This window comes from Heptranchias perlo, chromosome 11 (genome assembly GCF_035084215.1).
Source record: "Heptranchias perlo isolate sHepPer1 chromosome 11, sHepPer1.hap1, whole genome shotgun sequence".
Classification (NCBI taxonomy): Eukaryota; Metazoa; Chordata; class Chondrichthyes; order Hexanchiformes; family Hexanchidae; genus Heptranchias; species Heptranchias perlo.
Window position 1 is genome coordinate 70,923,543 of NC_090335.1, and position 23,277 is coordinate 70,946,819.

Here is a 23,277-nt window from a genome sequence, read left to right on the forward strand (position 1 = left end):
CTTCATATACCCACCTTAGCCCCATATCCCTTAATACCCTTGGTTCACTGAAATCTATCGATCTCAGATTTAGAATTCACAATTGAGCGAGCATCAGCTGCCGTTTGCAAAAGAGCGTTCCAAACTTCTCCCACCCTTTGTGTGTAGAAGCATTTCCTAACTTTACTCCTGCACCTCCTGGCTCTAAATGTTAGGCTATGTCCCCTAGTCCTAGTATTCAAGTATAGGAGACCTGAAAACAGTTACAAATGTCTCGGCAGCCAGAAGCAATAATCCAGCCACTAACCTGTGAATCCTGTATGGTCCCTTTAAGCAGCGCTGATGGGGGTCCTCCAGACACTCTAAGGCACGTTTAAATGGTCGTGGTTAAGACTGTGAATTGAGTTGAGCGTTAAGTCCCAAAATGGTGCCTATCACTTTAAATCAGCATTGCACACTGATTGTATCCATTTTCTCCTTACTTTACATGCTTCCGGCGTTCGATATTTGCGCATGCGCTAACTGCTATACTAAAATGGCTGGAAACGTCATTTGGATGCCAGAGAGGCCATGTAGCGCTGAAACAACAGCGCTTCATGGCCCAATTTAGCACCCTATGTTTTGAAAAGTGATGTAATGTAGAATTTTACTCAAGAGCCATATTCCCTTGTCATCTGTTACAATGCACTATCCAGCTGAAGATGTTGTCTGGTCACAGATTCTGATTTCACACATTGATTGAATAGTTTGTCAGGGGATTTGCTCACTGTTTCCAGGTAAATGCCCTGTTCTCCTCTGTTCCCATGTGGTTGACCTGAAGTTATGTAATCCCTGTAGAATTTAGGGGGGGATTATTTTTTTTTATTAGTTCATGGGATGTGGGCATCGCTGGCAAGGCCAGCATTTATTGCCCATCCCTAATTGCCCTTGAGAAGGTGGTGATGAGCCGCCTTCTTGGACCGCTGCTGTCAGTGCAGTGAAGGTGCTCCCACAATGCTGTTAGGTAGGGAGTTCCAGGATTTTGACCCAGCGACAGTGAAAGAACGGCGATATATTTACAAGTCGGGATGGCGTGTGACTTGGAGGGAAACGTGCAAGCGGTGTTGTTCCCATATGCCTGCTGCCCTTGTCCTTCCAGATGGTAGAGGTCGTGAGCTTGGGCGGTGCTGTCGAAGAAGCCTTGGTGAGTTGCTGTAGTGCATCCTATGGATGGTACACATTGCAGCCACATTGCGCCGGTGGTGAAGGGAGTGAATGTTTAGGGTGGTGGATGGGGTGCCCATCAAGTGGGCTGCTTTGTCCTGGATGGTGTCGAGCTTCTTGAGTGTTGTTGGAGCTGCACGCACCCATCCATCACACTCCTGACTTGTGCCTTGTAGATGGTGGAAAGGCTTTGTGGATTCAGGAGGTGAGTTACTCGCTGCAGAATACCCAGCCTCTGACCTGCCCTTGTAGCCACAGTATTTATGTGGCTGGCCCAGTTAAGTTTCTGGTCAATGGTGATCCCCGGGATGTTGATGGTGGGGGATTCGGCGATGGTAATGCCATTGAATGTCAAGGGGAGGTGGTTAGATTCTCTTTTGTTGGAGATGGTCATTGCCTGGCACTTATCAGCCCAAGCCTGGATGTTGTCCACGTCTTGCTGCATGCGGGCACAGACTGCATCTTTATCTGAGGGGTTACGAATGGAACTGAACACTGTGCAATCATCAGCGAATATCCCCATTTCTGTCCTTATGATGGAGGGAAGGTCATTGATGAAGCAGCTTAAGATGGTTGGGCCTAGGACGCTGCCCTGAGGAACTCCTGCAGCAATATGTTCTGATTTTATGAAACATGCAATTTGGGATAGAGATTTATTGTTTATCTATTGCCGTCCTCATTTTAAAATAAACGCTCTTTGAAATAAGATACAAGATGCAGGCACTTCAACCAAGATACCTTGTACAGTTGGTAGGAACTTGGCTATAGCCTGTTCATTGGGATGTAGTGTCACCATGCGCATAATAAGCCCTTCAATTAATTCTTTAGGACAGCAAAATGAATGTACGTTTTTTTAAATAACCCACTATCTCAAATTCAGTCAGCATTTTTGGGTGTTAAGGGAGCTACGTGCCAGAAACTCGGCCTAACATTTTCTTTAACTGAGTCACTGGGGCACTCGCCATTTTCCAGCAATTGTCTAAATGCCTTTGTAATTAAATTAGGTTGTAATGTTGCACCAAAACTTCAAGGGTTTCTAAAATGGCAGTCATGTCACCACTGTTATTGACCAGTTGCATATTTGCTTTTTAATATTCCTTTATAAAAGTTTTTAAATAGGACCTGGAAGTCAAATTTGATGATTTAAATAAAAAACATGTTGTTTCTTTTCACTTAGAAAGACCCTTTGATCCTCAACACTTTATTTAATGCTTTGTTAGTAATTGAGATCATTCTGTTTACCAGGTGCCAACCGACGGAGGTACTGGATTGTTGGCAGCAGAACCCCAAATCGCCATGTTCTGCGGCAAACTGAACATGCACATGAATATACAGACCGGCAAGTGGGTGTCTGATCCTTCTGGAACAAACAGCTGCTTTGGAACTAAAGAAGGAATCCTGCAGTACTGTCAAGAGGTAGGTGTACAGTTGGCAAATGGGAGCTGTTCTTTTCCCTCGGTTGCACATCATAAGATGTATCCAGATATGTACACTTGGCATAGACATTCCTGATTGTTGCTGACTCACCTAGCTAATCAGGAGATGACATTTATTGTGAAGATGGGATGAGCTGGGGAAGTAGTGAAATGGTACATTAGCAAAATAATTTATTATTTTGGTAAACGTTTATGGTATTTGGGCTGAGTTCGTATTTTATACCAGTTATACAGAAATGGAGGAAAGAAATTTTATATAGTCTTTTTATTCATTCTGGGAACATGGGTGTCGCTGGCAAGGCTTGCATTTTATTGCCCGTCCCTAGTTTCCCTTGAAAAGGTGGTGGTGGGCCTCCTTCTCGAACCGCCTCAGTCCATGTGGCAAAGGTGCTCCCACATTGCTAATGGGTAGGATTTTGACCCAGCAACGATGAAGGAACAGCCATTATATATCCAAGTCAGGATGGTGTTTTCCTTGGAGGGGAACTTGTAGGTGATGGTGTTCCCATGCGCCTGCTGCCCTTGGCCTTCTAGGTGTTACAGGTTGTGGGTTGGGAGGTGCTGTCTAAGAAGCCATGGCATGATGCTGCAATGCACCTTATAGATAGTACATACCGTAGCCATGGTGCACCAGTGATAGAGGAGGTGGATGTTTAAGGTGGTGGATGGAGTGCCAATCAAGCAGACTACTTTGTCCTGGATGGTGTTGTTGCCTACCCCCTGTTGTGTGAGGAAACAATCCCTGACTGCCTCAGCGTATTTTTTTTTATTCTACTCCTCCCTTAAGGTTCAGCCTCATCTGCCTGCTTAACATGTGGGATGCTCAAATCTCCTTGATCAGTACATTATGATTTCCCACAGCCGTCTTGACCTGACCAAACAACTCCTCGTCTGTCTGCTCACTTTGTGCTGGTGATTTATAGCAGTTACTAATTAACAATCTGCCACCTTTATTACCTAGTTCTATCCATATTGTTTCAATCATGTCCCATTATGCGGATATATTTACCCTTTATTATAGGTGCTATCTTATTCCTCATCAATCCTCCACTTCCTTGCAAGGCTATCTTTGTCGACATTTTATACCCGCTCCACTCTGGCTCTTGGCCATCCTCTGCTGTCAGCCATGTTTTGGAGATTCCAATCATATCAATATTCTCGGTAGCTGCATGTACCTCAATTACAGTACATTATTCTTGGTGCTTCTTATATTTGCATAAAACCCATTCAACCTATCCTTCAAATATTCATTTTCTTAATGGATTTTTCTGCTATTGTTAATTGCCTTTCTTTATAGTCTGTTTTGTTTACTGATCCTCCTGCCTTGCTAACTTTGAACCTGTCCACTGCCCCATTAATCCTCCCTGCAAGGACACTGTTACAAGTCTGGTTTAGGTGAAACACATCATGCTCAGAGAACGATCTATTACATATTTTGTTTTCTGAGAAGACAGCTCTGACCATCAAAAGGGTACTGTAGCTTTTGGGTATTACTACCGAGCATCCGGATTAAAATACTTAGCAGCACAAATCCTTTAATATTGATCCATGATGAGATCTCATTTGACTTGATATTCCATTGCAGTTAAAGTGCTGTCTCCATCTGTTCCTAGACACTGCACATGTTTGAGATCTTAGACTTCGGAGGGGAAGCATATAAACACTTAACGGTGTCATGAAAGTATTTTCTCAGTCCTGTGCTAGGATCTAACCAAAATAGCCTTGATACTGGAACATTACTGTGACTTGTTCAGTGAACTTTCAAAATAAAATGACTAACTCTGAATTTTTATAATTGGTACACCAGCATTCTGCACCACAGTGATAAGACACTGACTGTGATTTCTTTCAATAGGGACCTTAGAGTCACAGTATGTTAGGGGACACAGAGAGAAAAGACCGAGTGGCAGCCAGATGGGTGGGTAGGTGATTCCAGGCTATGCCTACCTTACATTCAGTACAAAATCAACAGCACAGGCTTTTAAAATGGAAGAAACATCTGAAGTTTAATTTGAATTTAGAAATTTGCTTCAAGTGCTGTAACCCCATTATCATCCCTGAACCAATTCCATGCTTGTGGTCATGAAAATCTGTTGGTCTGTTTTTTTTAAAATATGCAAAATCATCTCTTTCACAGTGATGAGTAATGTTTTGCATTTCCCTTTTCTGAAAACTCTTTAATGTTTCTAATGGAGTGTTAATGCTGTACTTTTGAAAGAATACATTATGCCTGCTCTCTAATTGGATATGCCAATCTGTTAACCTGCCAGTAGGTGTAAACAATTTAGCCAAATTGTTGGAGGATACAGAAAGAAAAGGTTCTAAACTAGTCAATATTGTAAAGAGAAATGGACTTCAGTACAAGAAAACTTTTTTTTCTCTCCGTTCCTCTTGAAGGCTCTGACTGTTGATGAGTTATGGTTCCATGAGTGCAGATAGCCCTCTGACCTCACTCAAATGGTACTTCAAGTATGGGCCATAACAGGAAATGCCATTGGGGTATTTGGCCACAGTGGGCATCACAGCACCACTCACTGTTTTCACCCTACATCGACACACGTTTTTTCCAACAGGGTCGCTGATGATAATTGAGTGCAGAAACGTTGGGTGATTTTTTTTTTCCGTCTGTGTAGGTCAGGATCGCACCAGGTCATGGTACAAAGTTGATACCAAATGATTATCATTGATGTGTGGCTTTCTTAGAGCCACTCTAAAATACAGGCATGTTATGTGCTTTTTTTGTTTCACTGTGGACACTGGTTTGAGATGTGCCATTTACTGCAATGCTAGGCAGTCTGGGCCTTGACCAACTTTCTGTCTTGTATTTGGATAGTTCGATTGTTGATGTGTATTCAACAGGTTAAGTACTCTACATTAATTACACTTTAAATGCAAAATTCTCTAAGGAACATTTAAACTTGCAAAAATTTTTAATTCTATGAAAGTGTCATCTTTGTTCAGAATATACTTTATGCGGAAGAACGTTTTTCTAATCAAGGCAGTTAATCAATAGATTACGCTGCTGCTCCTTGGTATTTCTTTCAATAACTAGAGTTTTCTAATTGTAAACATTGTTAGCCACTTAGTATAGTCGTAGTGAATGTCACTGTGTTTTATGAAGTAGTGGATAAGAACTATTGTTAAATCACAGTAACATCAACTAACAGTCAAAATTAATGTTTCAGTAGTTAGCGATGAGTATTATGCTGTGACAGCTGTGCTGGATATATGCATCCAGGATTTTGCCTACTCTGTCAACCAGTTGAATTACAATGATTTAATTCTCTATTTGCTGATGCACCTTTCATTTCAACTCTACTGTGGTAAGGATGGCTCATGTGGAGAGAAAATGTGTGGACAGGGAGTTACTGTTTGATTCTAGGAGTGATCCTGATTAAGATGTTGCCTTACATTTCAGATTGGTTAGCTTATTGATTTAACTAGCTGATCAGTTCATTATTAACTCATGACAGTGGTGTAAAAGTTTTAATGCAAAAAATGACAGCTGCTCATGGTCCTCTTGAGCTGAAGCTTCCCAAATATATGGTTTTCCCAAAGAAATCTTTTACTAGTGCTGGTTCGAGAAATGTAGTGATTAAGAAACGCGGAATTTTTGAAAGCTTCTCTCTTCAGTTCAAAGTACATTCAACTCTCTAGCATGCTAAATCAATGATAAGGATATACTTGCTTTACTCTAAGGAGCGTTGATCCATGACAGTTACTGGCATGGGGATGCAAACTCATCCTTGATCTTGCAACATCAAGTATGGCATTTGATTTCAAGCATACCAATGCAGAATGGCATCTCACGCAGGTAAATTTAAATAAATTTAAAACAGAAATAGACAGTTTCCTAGAAGTAAAGGGAATTAGGGGTTACGGGGAGCAGGCAGGAAATTGGACATGAATTTAGATTTGAGGTTAGGATCAGATCAGCCATGATCTTATTGAATGGCGGAGCAGGCTTGAGGGGCCGATTGGCCTACTCCTGCTCCTATTTCTTATGTTCTTATAGGTAGATAGAAGCAAAGGGCATCAAGACTTTCAATGCTTCCTTGTTTGACAGGGTACACTGCTGCTATTGAACAATGACTGAAACTAAAACAACGCACTGCAATGTTAATTGCTTGGTGACCTGACGTCCTCTCCTGATTTTTAATAACTAGCCGTTTTGCTTGTGTGATCATAGCATAGCCCCTTCCAGTTACTTTTCAGCACTTGGGCAAATTGTTGATCAGTCAGAATTATAAGTGTGGTGACAGAAATGCAGATTTCAGATTATGACTTTGTGGACCCCAAGAACTCCTTGTGGTGCCCCAAGGATTTGTAAAGCCTGGTTTGAAAACCACTGACTTATTATGCTGTGTCAAAACCAATGCTGATTTTTAACCATCTGAAGCTATTTTTGTGAGGGGATGTCAGGGGAATAATGTTTTTAAGACTTTGTCAGCTCTCCTGGTAGCCATAAAATGTAATTTTTGTCACCATTATCCAGTTGTCCCAAAACTACTTATGGTATTGTAAAAGTAAAAATTTATTGGTCTACTTATAATTGGTTATACTAATCTGACTCTCCTGTTTTGATTTATGGATTCACTTCCTTCTATTTTCCATCTCTTTCTGGTGGCCACAGCCGCCCCAAACATATTTTTGTTTTGAAGAACTTAATGTACTGTAGCCAGTTTATAATTGAAATATAATTGTGCTTTATAGCACTGAGCAGAATAAACTGCACTCAGGAACTCCATAGCGTTACAAGCCAAATGCTGTGATTAGCATTTTAACATTTACCCTGCTGAATAAACAAAAAATTGTGTGAATGTTGTGACTGCTTTAAGTGTTTGTGTAAATCTGAATGCCTGCATTTCTGTTCATGTAAGCATCACCTGCCAGAAATGCCAATGCAGCAATCATGGGTTGTCATCTGCAGGCACAGGCAAAAAGTTTAAAATAGGAATGTAACTTGTTCTTTTCTGTCTACCATTAGGAGGATAGCCTAGTCAACAAAGGAATTCTGAGCAATAATTAGCCGCTTGAAAAACACACATTTCTTTATTTGTTCTCAGGATGTGGGCAACGCTGGCAAGACCCATTTTACAGGCCATCCCTAGTTGCTCTGAGAAGGTGGTGGCGGGCCTGTTCCTTGAACCGTTGCAGTCCTTGTGGTGATGGTGCTCTCAATGGTGTTGGGTAGGGTATTCCAAGATTCTAAATCTATGACGATGAAGGAATGGCTGGTGATATGTGTCCAAATCAAATGGTGTGGTGTGTGACTTAGTGGAGAACTTGGTGATGGGTGGTCTCTAAACATTAATGCTCTTGTTGGTAGAGGTCATAAGGAACAGAGGTGCTGTCAAAGTAACCTTGGCAAATTGCTGCAAGGCATCCTATTGATCATACATACTGGAGCCACAGTGCACCAGTGGTGGAGGGGGTGAATATTAGGTCCAGTGGTAAGGGCACTAATCAAGCCAACTGTTCTGTCTTGGACAGTGACGAACATCTTGAGTGTTGCAGCTGCAGTGTTGTATATGTTGGAGAGGCTTTGAGGGGGTCAAGAGGTGAGCCATTCATCACAGAGAACCCAGCCTCTGTCCTGCTCTTGTAGCCACGTTGTTGATATGGCTGGTGAAGTTAAGCTTCTAGTCTGGTGAACCCAGCATGTTGATGGTGTGGGACTTGGTGGTGATGGTGCCATTGAAGATCTAAGGGAGGTGGTTGGGCCTTGTTGCAGATGGCCATTGCCTGGTACTGAGGTGGCATGAATGTTGCCTGCCAAGACTGGATGTTCAGATCTTGCTGTAGGCTAGCGTGAGCTACTTCGTTACCAGAGAAGTTGTGAATGGAGTTGAATATTGGAATTGTTGGTGAACAGCCCCACTTCTGACATAAATGACAACAGGAAGGTCAGTGAAGCAGCTGAAGATGGTTGGGCCTAGAGCACTGCCCTGAGTAATTCTGGCTGTGATGACCTATGACCGGTGGCTGGGATGATCAGCCAGCCTCCAACCAGTATGATTTTCAATATCATGTATGTCTCCAGCCACTGGAAAATGTTCCTATTGATCCCCATTTACATCAGTTTTGCTTGAGCTTCTTGGTGCCTTACTCAGTTGAACGCCACCTTGATGTCAAGGGCAGCTACTCTCACCTCTTCCGGCATTCAGCTGTCTTGTCCACATCTGGATCAAGGCCATGACGCGATCAGGAGCCAAATCTTCACAAACAGTCCACATGCCCATCTCTTCACATGCTCTGTAAGTGACAAATATCATCGGTACCTTCATTCCTGCTTTCTTTAACAGTTTAACCGATCCATTCCACAGCCTATTCTGGTACATTGGAAACTTTAATCTATGTCAGGTGCTCAGCTTTTACATTTTGCATCAACCCTTTAACCACAGTGACCAACTTTGTTGACCATAAAACTTTTGCTCACACTTTTAAGGAAAGTGTAAACCATCAAAGACTGCAATATTTCTCCTCTATGACAAGAATGCTCTATAGGGATCGTTTGGAATCCACTTCTTCATTGTTCCATAGCTATGCATCGGCTTTGAACAAACACAATCACGGTAGCATTGTGTATCTTGTTTGGCAACAAAATGTTGTTTTAGGACCAAGCCCCGCATTGAATCATATTGGAACATTTGCCCTCTGATAAAGAAATATGTTTCTTGGTCAACACTATCCTGGAGCAGAAGCTGATGTAATAGTCTTATTAAACTGATGTCATCGGAAAAAAAGTGCCAACAGTGTGAATTATTTCCATTATCTTGCACCAGACATCCACATAGCCTTTTAATAAGATTTGTGTTTGAATTATAGGCAGTTTTTGCTGAGTACTGAGAGCTCCTTGGAATTGGATTGAAACTTCTCAGACTCATTTTCTGCAGAATCATTGAGGCTGACACTGATTATACTTTCATCCCATCACTCACTGGGTTCGTATCCCAGTCCCAGAAGGGCAAAGGTGGTATTGTGTCCTTGTGCACCACTCAGTCCCAAGGCATAGGGCAGTCAATGTAGAAGTAATATTTATTTTAAATGTTAATATCCCTGCATTTGTAATGGATGTTGTCACATTGCCATAATTGCTGTGACAATTTACTGAACTGCTATCACTTGTCCTTCTGCCCATGTTGAGAAGGATATTAAGTGATCTATAATGCCAAGAATATACCATGCCATGATGCTGGAGTGATGGGACGGTGCTTCAAACCTCTGAGGCGGAACTCCTGACCTCAACCTTGTTGCTGTAAGGGAGTCAGGGCAGAAATCAGATGCTTCCCTGTTTGAAAATAAGTAATTTCTCGGCTAGGCTTGTGCTCCTGCAGGCTTGTTCAGAGCAGCATTGATAAGAATCTTGCCACATATCACGCGCCTGCCCTCTTAACCACAGCCAGATTATAGCTTGAGAATACCAGGAGAAATAAGTAGAAAAAGGATATGTATGATCATTTAAAAAAAATAATTGTCCTGTGATTCTCACTCAATAATTCGGCATCTTGTGTATGCACGTGACTGTTTGGCAAGATCCTTGTACGCTAGCCAAGGATCCAACATTTACAGATGATCTGATTAGATCCTTCACTGACGCACAGGAATGTGACTGCGCAGAGTCATGCCCTTGCTTGCACCTCCTGGATCCAACTTTTGTCCGTGTACCTTTACAACTGCTGTTTCACAAAGTGGACAAACCAAATCGCTAAAATGACAAACAAAAACAGAAAATGCTGGAAATGCTTGAGTCAGACAGCATCTGTGAAGGGAGCATATGTTGATGTTTCAGGTGTGGACCCTTCATCAGAACCAGAGGATATTACAGATGAACAACATTTGAAAAGGAAGTGGCGGGGGGGGGGGAGGAAAATACACACGCACGCATGAAGCAATAGAATGACCTGTAAAGTGCTTGAGTGGAAAATAGGAGATGGTTAAATGGCAGGAGTGATATTTGCATGAGAGATAAAGGAGGTATAATGATAGAAATCAGACATCTATGAAGGAGAGAATGTTTGTTTCTTTCAGTTCTTCAGATAGTTTCTTCATGTTTCTCATAAGTCTAACCATCAGCTAGCACCTCTTACCTTTGGATCAACCTTTAGGTTTTCCAGGAGCATGGGCAAGCACATGATTGTTTATTCACAGGAGGCGAAACAGCAATAGCAAAGGTACACTGGCAATAGTTAGATCCAGGAGGTGCAAGCAAGGGCATGACTGTGCAGTGACATTCCTGTGTATCAGTGAAGGATCTAATCAGATCAGCTGTAGATGTTGGGTCCCTGGCTAGCATACAGGGATTTTGCCAAACATAGTCAAGTGCACACACATGCCGATATAAGTGTGCAGTCACTCAGCAGTGCTTTACGGGAGCAGTCCTTGGAAGTATAGGCCAGGTAAGAAAAATTTGGGTTAGAGAATTGATGATTCAGGATGATGGAACTATAGCAGTAAAGTGATTGGAGCTCTTTTTTAAAAAAAATCTGGAAGACTTTAGGTTAATGTAATTTTGAAATATTTCATTAGTTGATCTTTGAGGTACAGAATTTGAGTCGCTTGGGAAAAATCAGGCATATTCCTTTTAAAACAATTACAAACAGGATTTGTGGAATTTTGATATTTTGAGCTTATATCTGTGTTTGGCATGCTGTTAAAGATTCCAGATAGTGTAACTACAGATGATTGTGTACCTTGTGTTGTGTGGAAGCTGTATGGTGTTGAACACTTTTTTTATTCTTTATTTGGTTCTGATGGATCCCAACAAAATCCGATTGATTCCAATCGATTATATGGACTGGAAAGACAATTATGTCATTGTAATGATCTACCAGATAGTGTAATAGAATCAGATGGGGGAACTCGAGATGCATTTGGATGTTACACTGGGTAAGTTTGAATACCAGAAGGGCGAGCTCAATTGGCTGAATGGCCTTTTTTAAATTCTTAACTTTCTTCTTATGTCCTTATGAGTAGAGCAGTCGCTCACCCACCGCCTAATTTTCTGCTCAAATTATCGTCATCGTTTAGTTAATTATGTGCTGTTCATTTTACCTGCTACTCACTGGTCTGCAAGACTTTTAATTCCAATATGTGGATTTAATAGGATCCTTTAGTACTCTATCAACACGGCATAAAGCCCCATGAAATGAAGGCTTTGAGCTTCTTGGTATCAAAGCAATTGGAAGGTGATGTAATTTATTCATTGTGTGCAAATCCCTTGGTACAATGACAGTTCAAGTTGCTGGAATAAAGGCGTGATAACCACTTGGAGCAAGCATCCAATGCATCTTGTGCAGCTTTGAACTTTATCTTAAAAACACAACTATATTTTGGCAGTCATGGCTCTCGTGTCCTAGAAGCATAGAATTTTATAGCACAGAAGGAGGCCATTCAGCCCATCAGTTCTTTGCTAGAGCAATCCAAAAGTAATCCCACTGCCCTGCTCTTTCCCCATAGCGTTTTATTTTCCTCTGCTTCATATATTTATCCAATTTTCTTTTTAAAAATGAATGGTTTTTGTCTGAACCATTTCCTGTAGCAAAATATTCCACACTTCAACAAGCTGCTATGTAAAGAAATTTTTCCTAACCCCTCTCTCCACTCCCTTAGTGACAATTTTTTAATTTGATAACCCCTTGTCACTGACTGCCCAACCAAAGGAAATTGTCATTCTTTATTCACTCTATCAAAACTCTTAATTGAAAAACCTCTATTAATTCTCCTATTAGCCTTCTCTACTCCATTGGGAATAGTCCAAGTATTTCCTCATAATCATAGTTTCCCAATCCTGGCATCATCCATGTAAAGCTATGCTGTACACTCTTTATGGCTTTAGTATCCTTTCTTTAAAGGGGTGCCCAAAACTGCGCACACTAACCAATGTTTTGTATAAATTCATTGTTACTTCTTTGCTCTTGTATTCTATGTGCCTATTTATAAAACCACAAAAATACTTTTGGTCTTTTTTAGGGCCTCATCTACCTATACTTGCACTTTCAAGAAATTATGTATTTGAAACCCTAGGTCTCTCTCTGTTCATCTGTATCCTTCAGCATCTCTCCATTAAATGTATACTCCCATTCTTAATTTTCCCTTGCAACATGTATTCTCCCTATTGTATAGTTCAAATTGTGTCTGCTCATTCTGCTAACCTGACTATGAAAGGTTCTGATGAAAGGTCATCAACCTGAAACGTTAACTCTTGTTTCTGTCTCCACAGATGCTGCTTGACTTGCTGAGTGTTTTCCAGCATTTTCTGCTTTTATTTCAGATTTCCAGCATTTACAATATTTTGCTTTTGTTTTATCTCCACCTGGAGTCTTTTATAGTCCTTCTCGCTGTTTGCCAAACCGATTTTCGTGTCAACAAATTAATAAAAATTGAGAAAGCTGTTCTGTTTGAGAGTTACTATTCTGAGAGGATTTATCTCTTGGATACAGTAATAGTGGCTCAAATGAGGTGCTGTACAGCACACTTGCCATATACCTCACCTGACAACCTTATCTTGTGTTCGTATTGGTGAGCTTTTTTCATATTGTTGGGTTTTTCTTCAGTTAAGAAAGCTTTGAGTGATTGGGTTAAATGCGTAGTTTTTTATTTTGTTCTCTTCTTCCCAGAAGAGGTTCATTGAGTCTTCAGCACAGAAATGGGCCATTTGGCCCAACTGGTCTATGTTGGCATTTATGCTCCACTCGAGCTTCCTCCCTCCCTACTTCATCTAACCCTATCAGCATGTCCTTCTATTCCTTTTTCCCCTTGTGTGCTTATCTAGCTTCCCCTTCATTACATCTATGCTATTTGCCTCAACCATTTCTTGTGGTAGCATGTTCCACATTCTTACCAATCTTTGGGTAAAGAAGTTTCTCCTGAATTCCCTATTGGGTTTATTAGTGACTATCTTATTTTTATGACCTCTAGCTTTGGACTCCCCCACAAGTGGAAACATTTTCTCTACGTCTACTCTATCAAACTACCCAGGTAGTTATCTTTTTAACAAAAACAGAAAATACTAGAAACACGCAGCAGACCAGGCAGCATCTGTGGAGAGAGAAAAGAGATAACGTTTCAGGTCGATGACCTTTCATCAGTTATCGCTTTAGTTGTTTGAACAGTTAGTGTTGTCCTTTCCTTTTTACTAAAGTGGAAGTTTTAACACTGAGCAATTTCATCACAGAATCTTGGACTGTGTTTAAAGGGAAAGAAAAGTCTGGGAAGTGGGGCCTTTTTGTATTTCTAACTAGTGGCATCCTTTCCCAGGGCCGGATAGTTGCATTCAGCGGTGGCCTGCAATATGGTTACGTTGCAGCCCCTGTTGTTTTTGTTGAACCATTCTTGGATTTCCTCATAGTCACCATTAGTGGACTGGCCTAACACAGGAGAAAACTCTTCAAAAAGGAAAAAGTCGGAAGAAATTTCAGCTGAGTATTATTTTCCATTATAAGAGAGGACATCAGTTTGAACAAGAAGTATTTCCCCATGATTTTTCCTTCCCCTTTAAAGATGAGTAATTAGTCATGTGGCACTGTCTCATCACATGAGCTGCTCCATATCTGTACCTAAGCTATATAGTACTAGTTCCAAACTCGCAAATTATCCCTGATAGCTCAATAGGTAAATGCTTCACTTGGTCTGTGCTGAGTTAGTTGATCTCAGCCCAGAAACCAAGTACGTTACCACTCATATTTATTTTGCTAGACTGGCGGAAGAAGAAAAAAATAATCCAGCTTCATGCTTTTAATTCCATCCAATGACCCTCTCTGTCAAATTTGTATCTGGTCAAGCAAATAGCCTGTTGACGCTAAATATTGCCAGCACCTACATCTGAAGACTGACCACTTGGGTAGATACTGATAGGGTACTGGCTCCTGCGTTACTGTACTCCAGCAGGATTTACACAATTGGGAGGAAGATACAGGCTCAAAAATCCACCTTGACAACATTTTATTTTTAACCTAGATGCACAATCTTAAATTGTAGCCGAGGAGCAGCATCATTGTAGCTCAGCACACATCAATGACCATCTTCTGCAAGACTAGTCATTTGTTGTACCTTACCCTTCGTGTATGTTTGAGACTTGTGCTTGTTACCATTCCCAGTGCCTTGGGAATTATTATAGGAAATGAATAAATTGCAGCATCAGAATTAACTGCAGTGGCCCAGTTCATTGGCTGTATTTAGAAGATTGTTCGAGAGGATTGGTTATTTTTAACTTTAATTGTAATCAGAAGACAATTTGTAGATCAGGAAATGTGGGTGCTTTTTAGGTCGGCTGTGCTACATATTTTGCTTGCATTCGAATCTATATCAGCTTTGCCTCAGCAAACATGTAGTGTAACTTGGGGCAGCCATCCAAATTGAATTTAAGCAAGCAGTGTGTGCTCACCTGAAGGATGTAGTCTGACATCAGCTGCATCTAGTTCATTAAAAACTTTGTATTAATGTTAGAAAAAGCCGAGTGACCAGCATTTGGATGTTGGTGAGGAGAGCTCTGCATTACCATGGGCAAAGAATGATGCAGTAGAAATTGGATCTACTGGCCCTGTATTGCTCTAGCAGGCATTGACTTCAGACTAGTATCTGTAGTAGAGCTCTGGCCTTAAAAATGTGTGAACAAGCCATCCAACAGGTACAGAACTACAGCGTTAGACTCCCATCCACATAACAAAATTCCATTCCAAGTCTTAACTGGTCATTCCATTTCCATTTGAGTTTTTCTCCAGGGAGAACACTTCAGATGAGTTCGTCAAGTGGTTTGAGAAAGGGTGTGGTTGTTAGCTTGCTTTTCTTGATGCACTAGTATCGTGGATAGTGGTGTTCAACTTCAAATGCTGTATGAATTGGCATTTTAGGTGGTGAAACAGTGCTCCATTGTGCATTGTAGTTCTTTGTACACCCAGTTTTATATTGTTTACACTAGTTGGCCTGAGGGAATAAATTTCTTATGTGGTAGCGAACTTCATTGTATAATCTGCATTGTGGAATGCAAGTCGCAAGGCTGCTGATAACTGGAGTTAATTCAAGTCTTGGACATGGTAAACATTTTTACACATAGTGAAAATAAGGAGGAGTGAAAGTCTATGGAGGAATGCTTATTCACTTCCATAGAGGAAAAAAACTCCCCTTAAGTTTATTTGTGGCTTTTTGAAAATGCAGTTTTCCTTCCAGCATGAAGACCCACGAGTTTTGTCTCCCTCTCGTGTTAGGCCACTCCAGTGACATTGCTAATTCTGAAATGGTTCCATTGCAAACAGTGGGAAGCTTGACCTCAAATGGGGCCTCAGGGCCACTCTGGCACCTCTTGGGCAAGGTAAGGGAGGATGGCTGCCATGTATGGAATTGTACTTCAGCACCTTCATGAGAGTAGTTACATGAAATTTTTTTTTAAATAGCTGGGGGAGGGGAGATGAATACAGATTGGGCAAAATTCTGTTGCAGTGAACAGTCAGCCCCCTGCTTGACATCCTGCAATCTAGGAATTGTACACATGTTGGGCTTTAGTCTAACGGTAAGTCATGCCAACGTAGTCATGTTGCTTTGGTGTCGATGATTTTTCCACAAATACAGCTTTATCAAAAATGTGTTTCTGAGAACAGTTGTGGGAGGGGTGTTGGTAGTGTTGGTTTAATGTACCGAATTTCAATCTTGTTTGTTTTTGTCTCATGTTCTCCACAAAAAAGGGTGGACTCATTTTTCTTCTTCTGGAAATTCTAGTGGTCATTAACCTTTTCTTTCAATGTGTTTCATTGTGATGTTCTGCAAGTGAAGATATGCTAACAAAAGAAACACATTGTGCTGTACAATACTGAAATACCTCTGTTGGGTGTGTTTAGCTTACAGTGATGGAATTTACGAGACTGAGCTATCAAAATTATAAGCATTTGATTTCTTTAGTTCCGCAGCTTTTATGTTTAGCACATTAAAGTGTAGTTGACGTTGAAAAGGTGTTCAACTGAATTAGGATGTGGTTTCAATTGACTTTTAGGGATTCTTGGGGGAGGTTGAAGAAAGTAAAGGGTTGCCAGTTTTGATAAGGTTACAATGAGTAGAGAACCCATCCATTTTTTTAAATATCCAACAACGAGCCAACAACAACCTTTCTATGCAGGCAATTAGTATAATGTGTTAGGTGTGAAATATATGTACTTTGCACCAGGCAAGATCTTATCGATTGAGTTCCATTTCATCAGTGAAATACACAAAGTACTAAATGTTAACAGTTTTCAGTCCATCCAAATAAGGCTGCTGGATCTTAGTGTTCAACTTTTGTTGCGCAGTGAAGTGTCAGTTTAGGCTCAGTGGTAGCACTCTTGCCTCTGAGTCAGAAGGTTGTGGCTTTAAGCCCCACTCCAGGACTTCAGCACATAATCTAGGCTAACACTTCAGTGCAGTACTGAGTGAGCACAACTCTATCGGAGGTGTCACCTTTTGGATGAGACGTTAAACCAAGGCCTCGTCTGCCCTTTCGGGTGGATGTAAAGGATCCCATGGCACTATTTCGAAGTAGAGCGGGGGGAGTTCCCCCCGGTGTCCTGGCTGATATTTAGCCCTCAACCAACATCACTTTAAAAAAAAACAGATTATCTCGCTATGTACCTCATTGCTGTTTGTGGGACCTTGCTGTGAGCCAATTGGCTGCTGCATTTCCCTCCATCATAACAGTGACTGCACTTCAAAAATACGTCATTGGCTGTGAAGCGCTTTGGGATATCCTGAATGGTGCGATATAAATGTAAGCTCTTTTTCTTTCATGGAGCATGCACCTAAAACATTTTGTGCACGTTTTGTAGGTTGCTCTCACATAAAGTAATCATAAAACAGTAAAATAGGTTTGTGTAAAATTGACAGTAAGCATAACTATGTCATGGTCAGGTCCAATTCTGTTCACTTAATCAAAAATGGAAGTAGTGAGGACTAGGCAGCATATTGGGTTAGCCCTTTCCTTTCACCTCTAGTAGTTGAGTTAAAATGCAGCCTGAATAAAAATCACTTACCTAGGTGTAAGTATTCTGCTTAAAATGAGTTCAGTCAATTTCAACCCAGTTTCCAGTGGGCCTGGTTCCACAACACAGACCTGCCCTCAATTCAGAACAAATTGAATGAGTGCTAAAAGCTATAATGGTGCTTTTGTAAGTTTGGAGTGAGGTGTTTTTTAGCAGAAGGGTAGAGGAATCTTTATTTTATATCCAATTCATGCTATGCCTAACCTGGTAGTCCTTGATGCCACATGAAGTGCAAACACAAGGAAACCAATTAAAAGGAATGTGGCTGATGGTTGGAGGGCATAAAATAAAATATTTTTTTTAAAGTTTATTGGGCCTGAAAGATGTGGGGAGTGAAATTCCACAGGGATCTGTGAGAGGCTATTCTTATTTACTATATGCATAAACGATCTGGACTCAGAATTGAGGGGAAAATGTTGAAGTTTACACTAACATCAAGTTGGGGTGGATTTGGCAAATTGTGATTGTGAAAGACTGTTGAAGGGCATAGGCTAGCAGGATGGGAAGATGATGTTCAATGTAGAAAATGTGAAGCAAGATATTTTGGAAATAAGAATAGGGAAACGAATTATACCTCAAAATGGTAAGACTTTCATTGGTATCGTGGAGCAGATAGATATAGGTCATTAAAGATGGCAGTACCAGCAGACAAGACACTAACAATTGCAAACAGAATCCTTGACATTTACCTAGAGGCATAAAATACAAAAGCAAGGAGGTAATATTGAACTTGTACACGATCCAAGGCCACAGTTGGAGTACTGTGTACAGTTTTGGTCAGCCATTATAAGAAGGATATAAGAGCAACAGAAAAGGTGCATTGTAGATTCACTCGAATTTTGCCATGGTTATAGTTCTAAAGAGCCTTGAAACAATTAATGGGTGCCCGGACTGAGGTCTTCAAAATTACGAAGAGTTATGATGAGATAAATAGTGATTGATTCTTTTCACTGGCCTGCGAGATGATAAGAGGGTAGAAATTTAAGATAATCACAATTAAAATGGAGGATAGAAAAACATATCGTCACACAGAATCATAGAATGGTTACAGCACAGAAGGAGGCCATTCGGCCATTGCCAACTCTTTGTAAGAGCAATCCAGTTAGTCCTATTCCCCTGTTCTTTCCCCTTAGCCCTGTAAATTTTTTCCCTTCAAGTATTTATCCAATTCCTTTTTCAAAGCTACGATTGAATCTGTTTCCACCACCCTTTCAGGCAGCGCATTCTAGATAACTACTCGCTGCTTAAAAAAGTTTTTCCTCATGTCGCCCTTGGTTCTTTTGCCAATCACCTTAAATCTGTGTCTTCTGGTTCTCGACCCTTCCGCCAATGGGAACAGTTTTTCTTTATTTATTTTATCTAAACCCTTCATAATTTTGAAGACTTCTAGCAAATTTCCTCTCAACCTTCTCTGCTCTAAGGAGAACAACCCCCACTTCTCCATTCTCTCCACATAACTGATGTTCCTCATCCCTGAAACCATTCTAGTAAATCTTTTCTGCACCCTCTAAGGCCTTCTCATCCTTCCTAAAGTGCGGTGCCCAGAATTGGACACAATACTCCAGTTGTGGCCGAACCAGTGTTTTTTAAAGGTTCAACATAACTTCTTTGCTTAGGGTAGATAAAGTGTGGAATTCTGTGCCACAAGCTGTCAAAACAGTCTCCACAAATGATTTTAAAAGCGAATTAAGTAGTTGCTTTTTAAATGGTGTAGAATATGAACAGGAGTGTGATTAGATTAGGTGGTTCACTTGATGAACCAAATGACCTATTTCTGTGGATCCCCTCAAAATGGAGTCTTCCAGCCTTGAGTCTTTGTATTCTTCCTGTAACTGTCTCTGGTACATTTAATAAATATTGTAAATCTATTTACAAAGCCTGCTGAAGATGTCTAGAATGAAAATTTATTGCTGCACAAATCTTTTCTGTTTTAAATTGAATCTAAGATTTCCTTATTACTACGCGATGTGAATCCTTGTTCTAATTAGGACACCACTGAACTTAAATGTATTTTATATTTAGTAGAATAACCAGAGTGCATAATTTTCTTCTTCCAAGCCCCAGAATATAGAGTAGTGTTAATTCCATTGCTCCACGGATATACACAGCCTTCCATATCAATTTTGCCGGGGAGCGCTTGTCACTGAAAATTCATGCTTTAAGAGCCCAGTTGCTACCAAGCGTGTAAAATCCTGTACTGTGTTTCAAGAAGTCAGCTACAATGAAAATTGCATATTCAACAATTCAGTAATACAAACGTTGGGACCAAAATGGTGGATGAGTCAATGCTGGTTTTTTTTGGGCCGTATATTTAAATTGATTGTGTTTTCTCTCCTAGGTTTACTCTGATTTGCAGATCACCAATGTCGTTGAGGCCAACCAGCCTGTCACAATTCAGAACTGGTGCAAAAAGGGCCGTAAGCAATGTAAAGGCCACCCTCACATTGTAGTTCCTTATAGATGTTTGGGTATGTATGTTGCTATCTTTTATTTCAAAGATATTATTCTTGCAATTCTTTTTATCACACATGTCTATAAAATGTTCTGCATTGCATTATACAAAAAGGAACTATTTTCTCTGAAAATTACTTTATGCTTTGAACTTTCTCAGCTCTAAATGCATCTCACACAACATAACCTAATTAGCACTCGCACAGCTTCCAGCTACAGTGGAAGCAGTTACCAAAAGAATATGGTGTGCCACTTTTTGTTAAAATTGCTAAGTTTACATCATTCTCTTTCAAAATAATTTTTAATGCTCTTAATATCTGATATATTAAAAGCCTTATATAAATCACGTATTTCTTGTGAGTATAATGCTTCCTATAGCACTGTTCCATTTCTGTCGAACTTTTTCTGTCACGCATAAATTTATCTCCTATTATACTAATTTGAGTCCTCCAAGCTCTATCTCTGTAGGTGGCATTGTTCTTCACAGCATCACTTCCACCACCCCCTGTAGGCTTCCCACCAAATGGTCACTCCTGCTGCCTCTCCCTGACACCTGCTGCTTCTCTTGCTTCTTAGTCCTTCTCTGTGCCCTGAGGTGATCTGTTCTTCCTCACCTCCTTTTCTCTTTCCCCTCTCTTTCAAAGCACGTCGATTTGTTCCCGGCGCAATGCCAAAGTGGCTGTGGGGCTTTTCTTGAGGTTGGGGCTCCCTATACGACTTTCCTATCACTCAGCTGGGTACAAAGCGACCAGCACACTTGTAGTTACAGCTCAGGGCTGGGAAAGGATATTGAAAACTTCTTGGTGGGGCAGGAATTTAACAAGGCTTTCTCATTGATCCTCTTACTGTTCCTACCCGGTAGCCTGCCCACCAACAAAAGTTCAATAGCTGCATTCCTGGCTGTGGTCCTGCAGTTTAGCACTAGGGGAGTTACAGGTTCCTTGGAGAACCTAGTGGAGAGTTTTGACATGTGGGATCCCTAAAGGGGTAGTACTAGTGTTTAGCAGCACCAGGATGGGGATACTAAGATTTGGTGGATTGTTTGGGTTGGCGGGACTTGGGAGCATTGAAGAAGAATTAATTCCATCTATTCTCAGAAGTGTGGTAATATTTCCCCACCCAGCCAGTGATCTGATCTGGGGGAAACTATTATTTAAAATAGATTTTGCTGAAGAAATATCTCCTTTTTTCTCTTCTCTCCCTGCCTCCATACAACTAAGCTTCAACACAACTCAACCTCAAATCCCAAAGCATCTCTCCATCCCACAACCATAGTAGTTACGTGTCAGGGATCAAGAATCCAGGGCAGGGGGAATAGCAGCTGTGAGAGACAGCCACACGGAGGGAGCAGGCAGCATCAGGTCAAATATCCAACTTTTTGACAACATATGGCAAGCAGTTTCTCCAGTAAATCTTATTTCCTGTGTCATAATTGTGAGTCGCACCTTTTATGTCAACATTTAACATTGTGACTACATATATAAACGTTACTGATTGCTGTAATAGGGGCTGTAAAAGACTCCACTTTGCTTTGAGACAATAATTAAAATTATGTCTACAAAAATAAAAGGGAAAATGTACAACCAAAAGTGACCTCCACTTAAAGCAAAGATATTTAGTCAAAAAAATTAGAATTTAGGAAATGAGTCAATGTAGAGAGATTTTTTTCACTGACTAAATATATTATCAAGAAGTTAATGGCGTTTTACACATCTCTATCAACATATACAACTTGTTTCTATAAACTAGGGGTTTCAGTTTCTGAGGTTTTGTAAATAATTCTTTTTAACAAGATTGATCTTTCAGAATCTGGCTGGAAATATTTTCCTGAAACTGACTATTTCAACAGTCCACACTTTGGGATGTGAGCTCACTTTGATGTTGCATTGATTAATATGGTAATTGCATTAGCACACAGCAGCTTATTGGGGTGAACTGGTGAGACTTTCTGTCAGTGTGCTTCATTTGGACTGCTGTGTTTACTCCAATCTAAAGTTGCCATATGCCATACGATGGTAAGACAATAGATAGTGGGTCATTGTAATCATCACATTTCCCTATTTTCCTTCTCACCTCTCCCTACCCCCCCCCCCCAACCCCAGCCAAAAAAATATATAATCTGCCACAGGCCCTTGTAGTTAGTTTTATATCCTATGTTTAAAAATGAATTAGAAATTGTATAAACTTAATTTGGTAAAGAGGTTTTAATGGTTTAAATTCCTTGCTGACTGGTTCCACTGTACCTGGAGACTGTGAGTGCAAATTTGGCTATTGTGTTCAGGGTATAGACTAAAACAAAATAATTCTTAGAAGAAAATATTCTCGAAATCGAAGGACAAAAAGATTACCAGTTGGACACTTCACGTGTGCAGTAAACATAATCGAATTGTTGGACAGGGTGGGAATGGTCTGTACCTAATATTGAACCACTTCAGGTTAGTGATGAGGAGTGAACTTTCGAGACATTTCCTGATTGGGACCTGCAGCGATGAATTTTACTCAGACTGGTGCTGGTCCAGTTTGTTTTACATATATTTTAAACCCTTCAAATCCTTTTACTATAGCCCGTATTAGGCCATACAGTGATGGATTAAATTAAAGAACATGGCATTTAATTAAAATCTGCACACACAATGAATGCTACATTTCTCAAAGCCAAGCTGTGCGAATTAATGGCACAGATTTGAAAGTTATTAAACTGTATTCACTAAATTGCATATTTTATTATAAAAATGCATGAAATCCTTAAATAATGTGCAGTAAATGATGCAGAAGAAAGTGTAGAACAACTAGACCTTGCTACCTTGAAGCCCATAGCCTAGCCTGCATCAGATCCTGCTTGCCTATCTCCCATGTTCTTGCTGACCTAGATTGGCTACTGGTCCTCCAACACCTCCAATTTAAACTTCTCATCCTCTCATGGCCTTATCCTTCCCTTTCTCTGTAACTTCCTTCAGCCTTACAACTTCCCCCTTCCCCCCCCCCCCCCACAGGCTCTTAATCTGGCCTTTTGTGCATCCCCCCATTCCCTTTTCCCTACCAGGCCTCGTGCTCTGGAATTCCCTCACAAAACTCCTCCACTATCTGTCTTCATGCGATAGATGGACACTTGACTGGTGAACCAGAGAGCTGCCAGTGCTTAATTATAAACAGTATGCAATAAGAACCGACACTTCCTTTCTCCCGCCCCCCACCACCTTTTTCCC

The 23,277-nt window shown here is 40.7% G+C and overlaps 1 protein-coding gene across 3 annotated transcripts in view; it reads left to right on the forward strand.

Moving 5' to 3' along the window:
• appa (amyloid beta (A4) precursor protein a) overlaps positions 1-23,277 on the forward strand; it is a 152,794-nt gene that overhangs the window by 51,231 nt on the left and 78,286 nt on the right. For all 3 annotated transcript variants that reach the window (XM_067993352.1, XM_067993353.1, XM_067993351.1), the window contains exons 2-3: positions 2,428-2,598; positions 19,959-20,088. In XM_067993352.1, the coding sequence (XP_067849453.1) occupies positions 2,428-2,598; positions 19,959-20,088 (301 nt within the window). The remainder of the gene's footprint in view (positions 1-2,427; positions 2,599-19,958; positions 20,089-23,277) is intronic.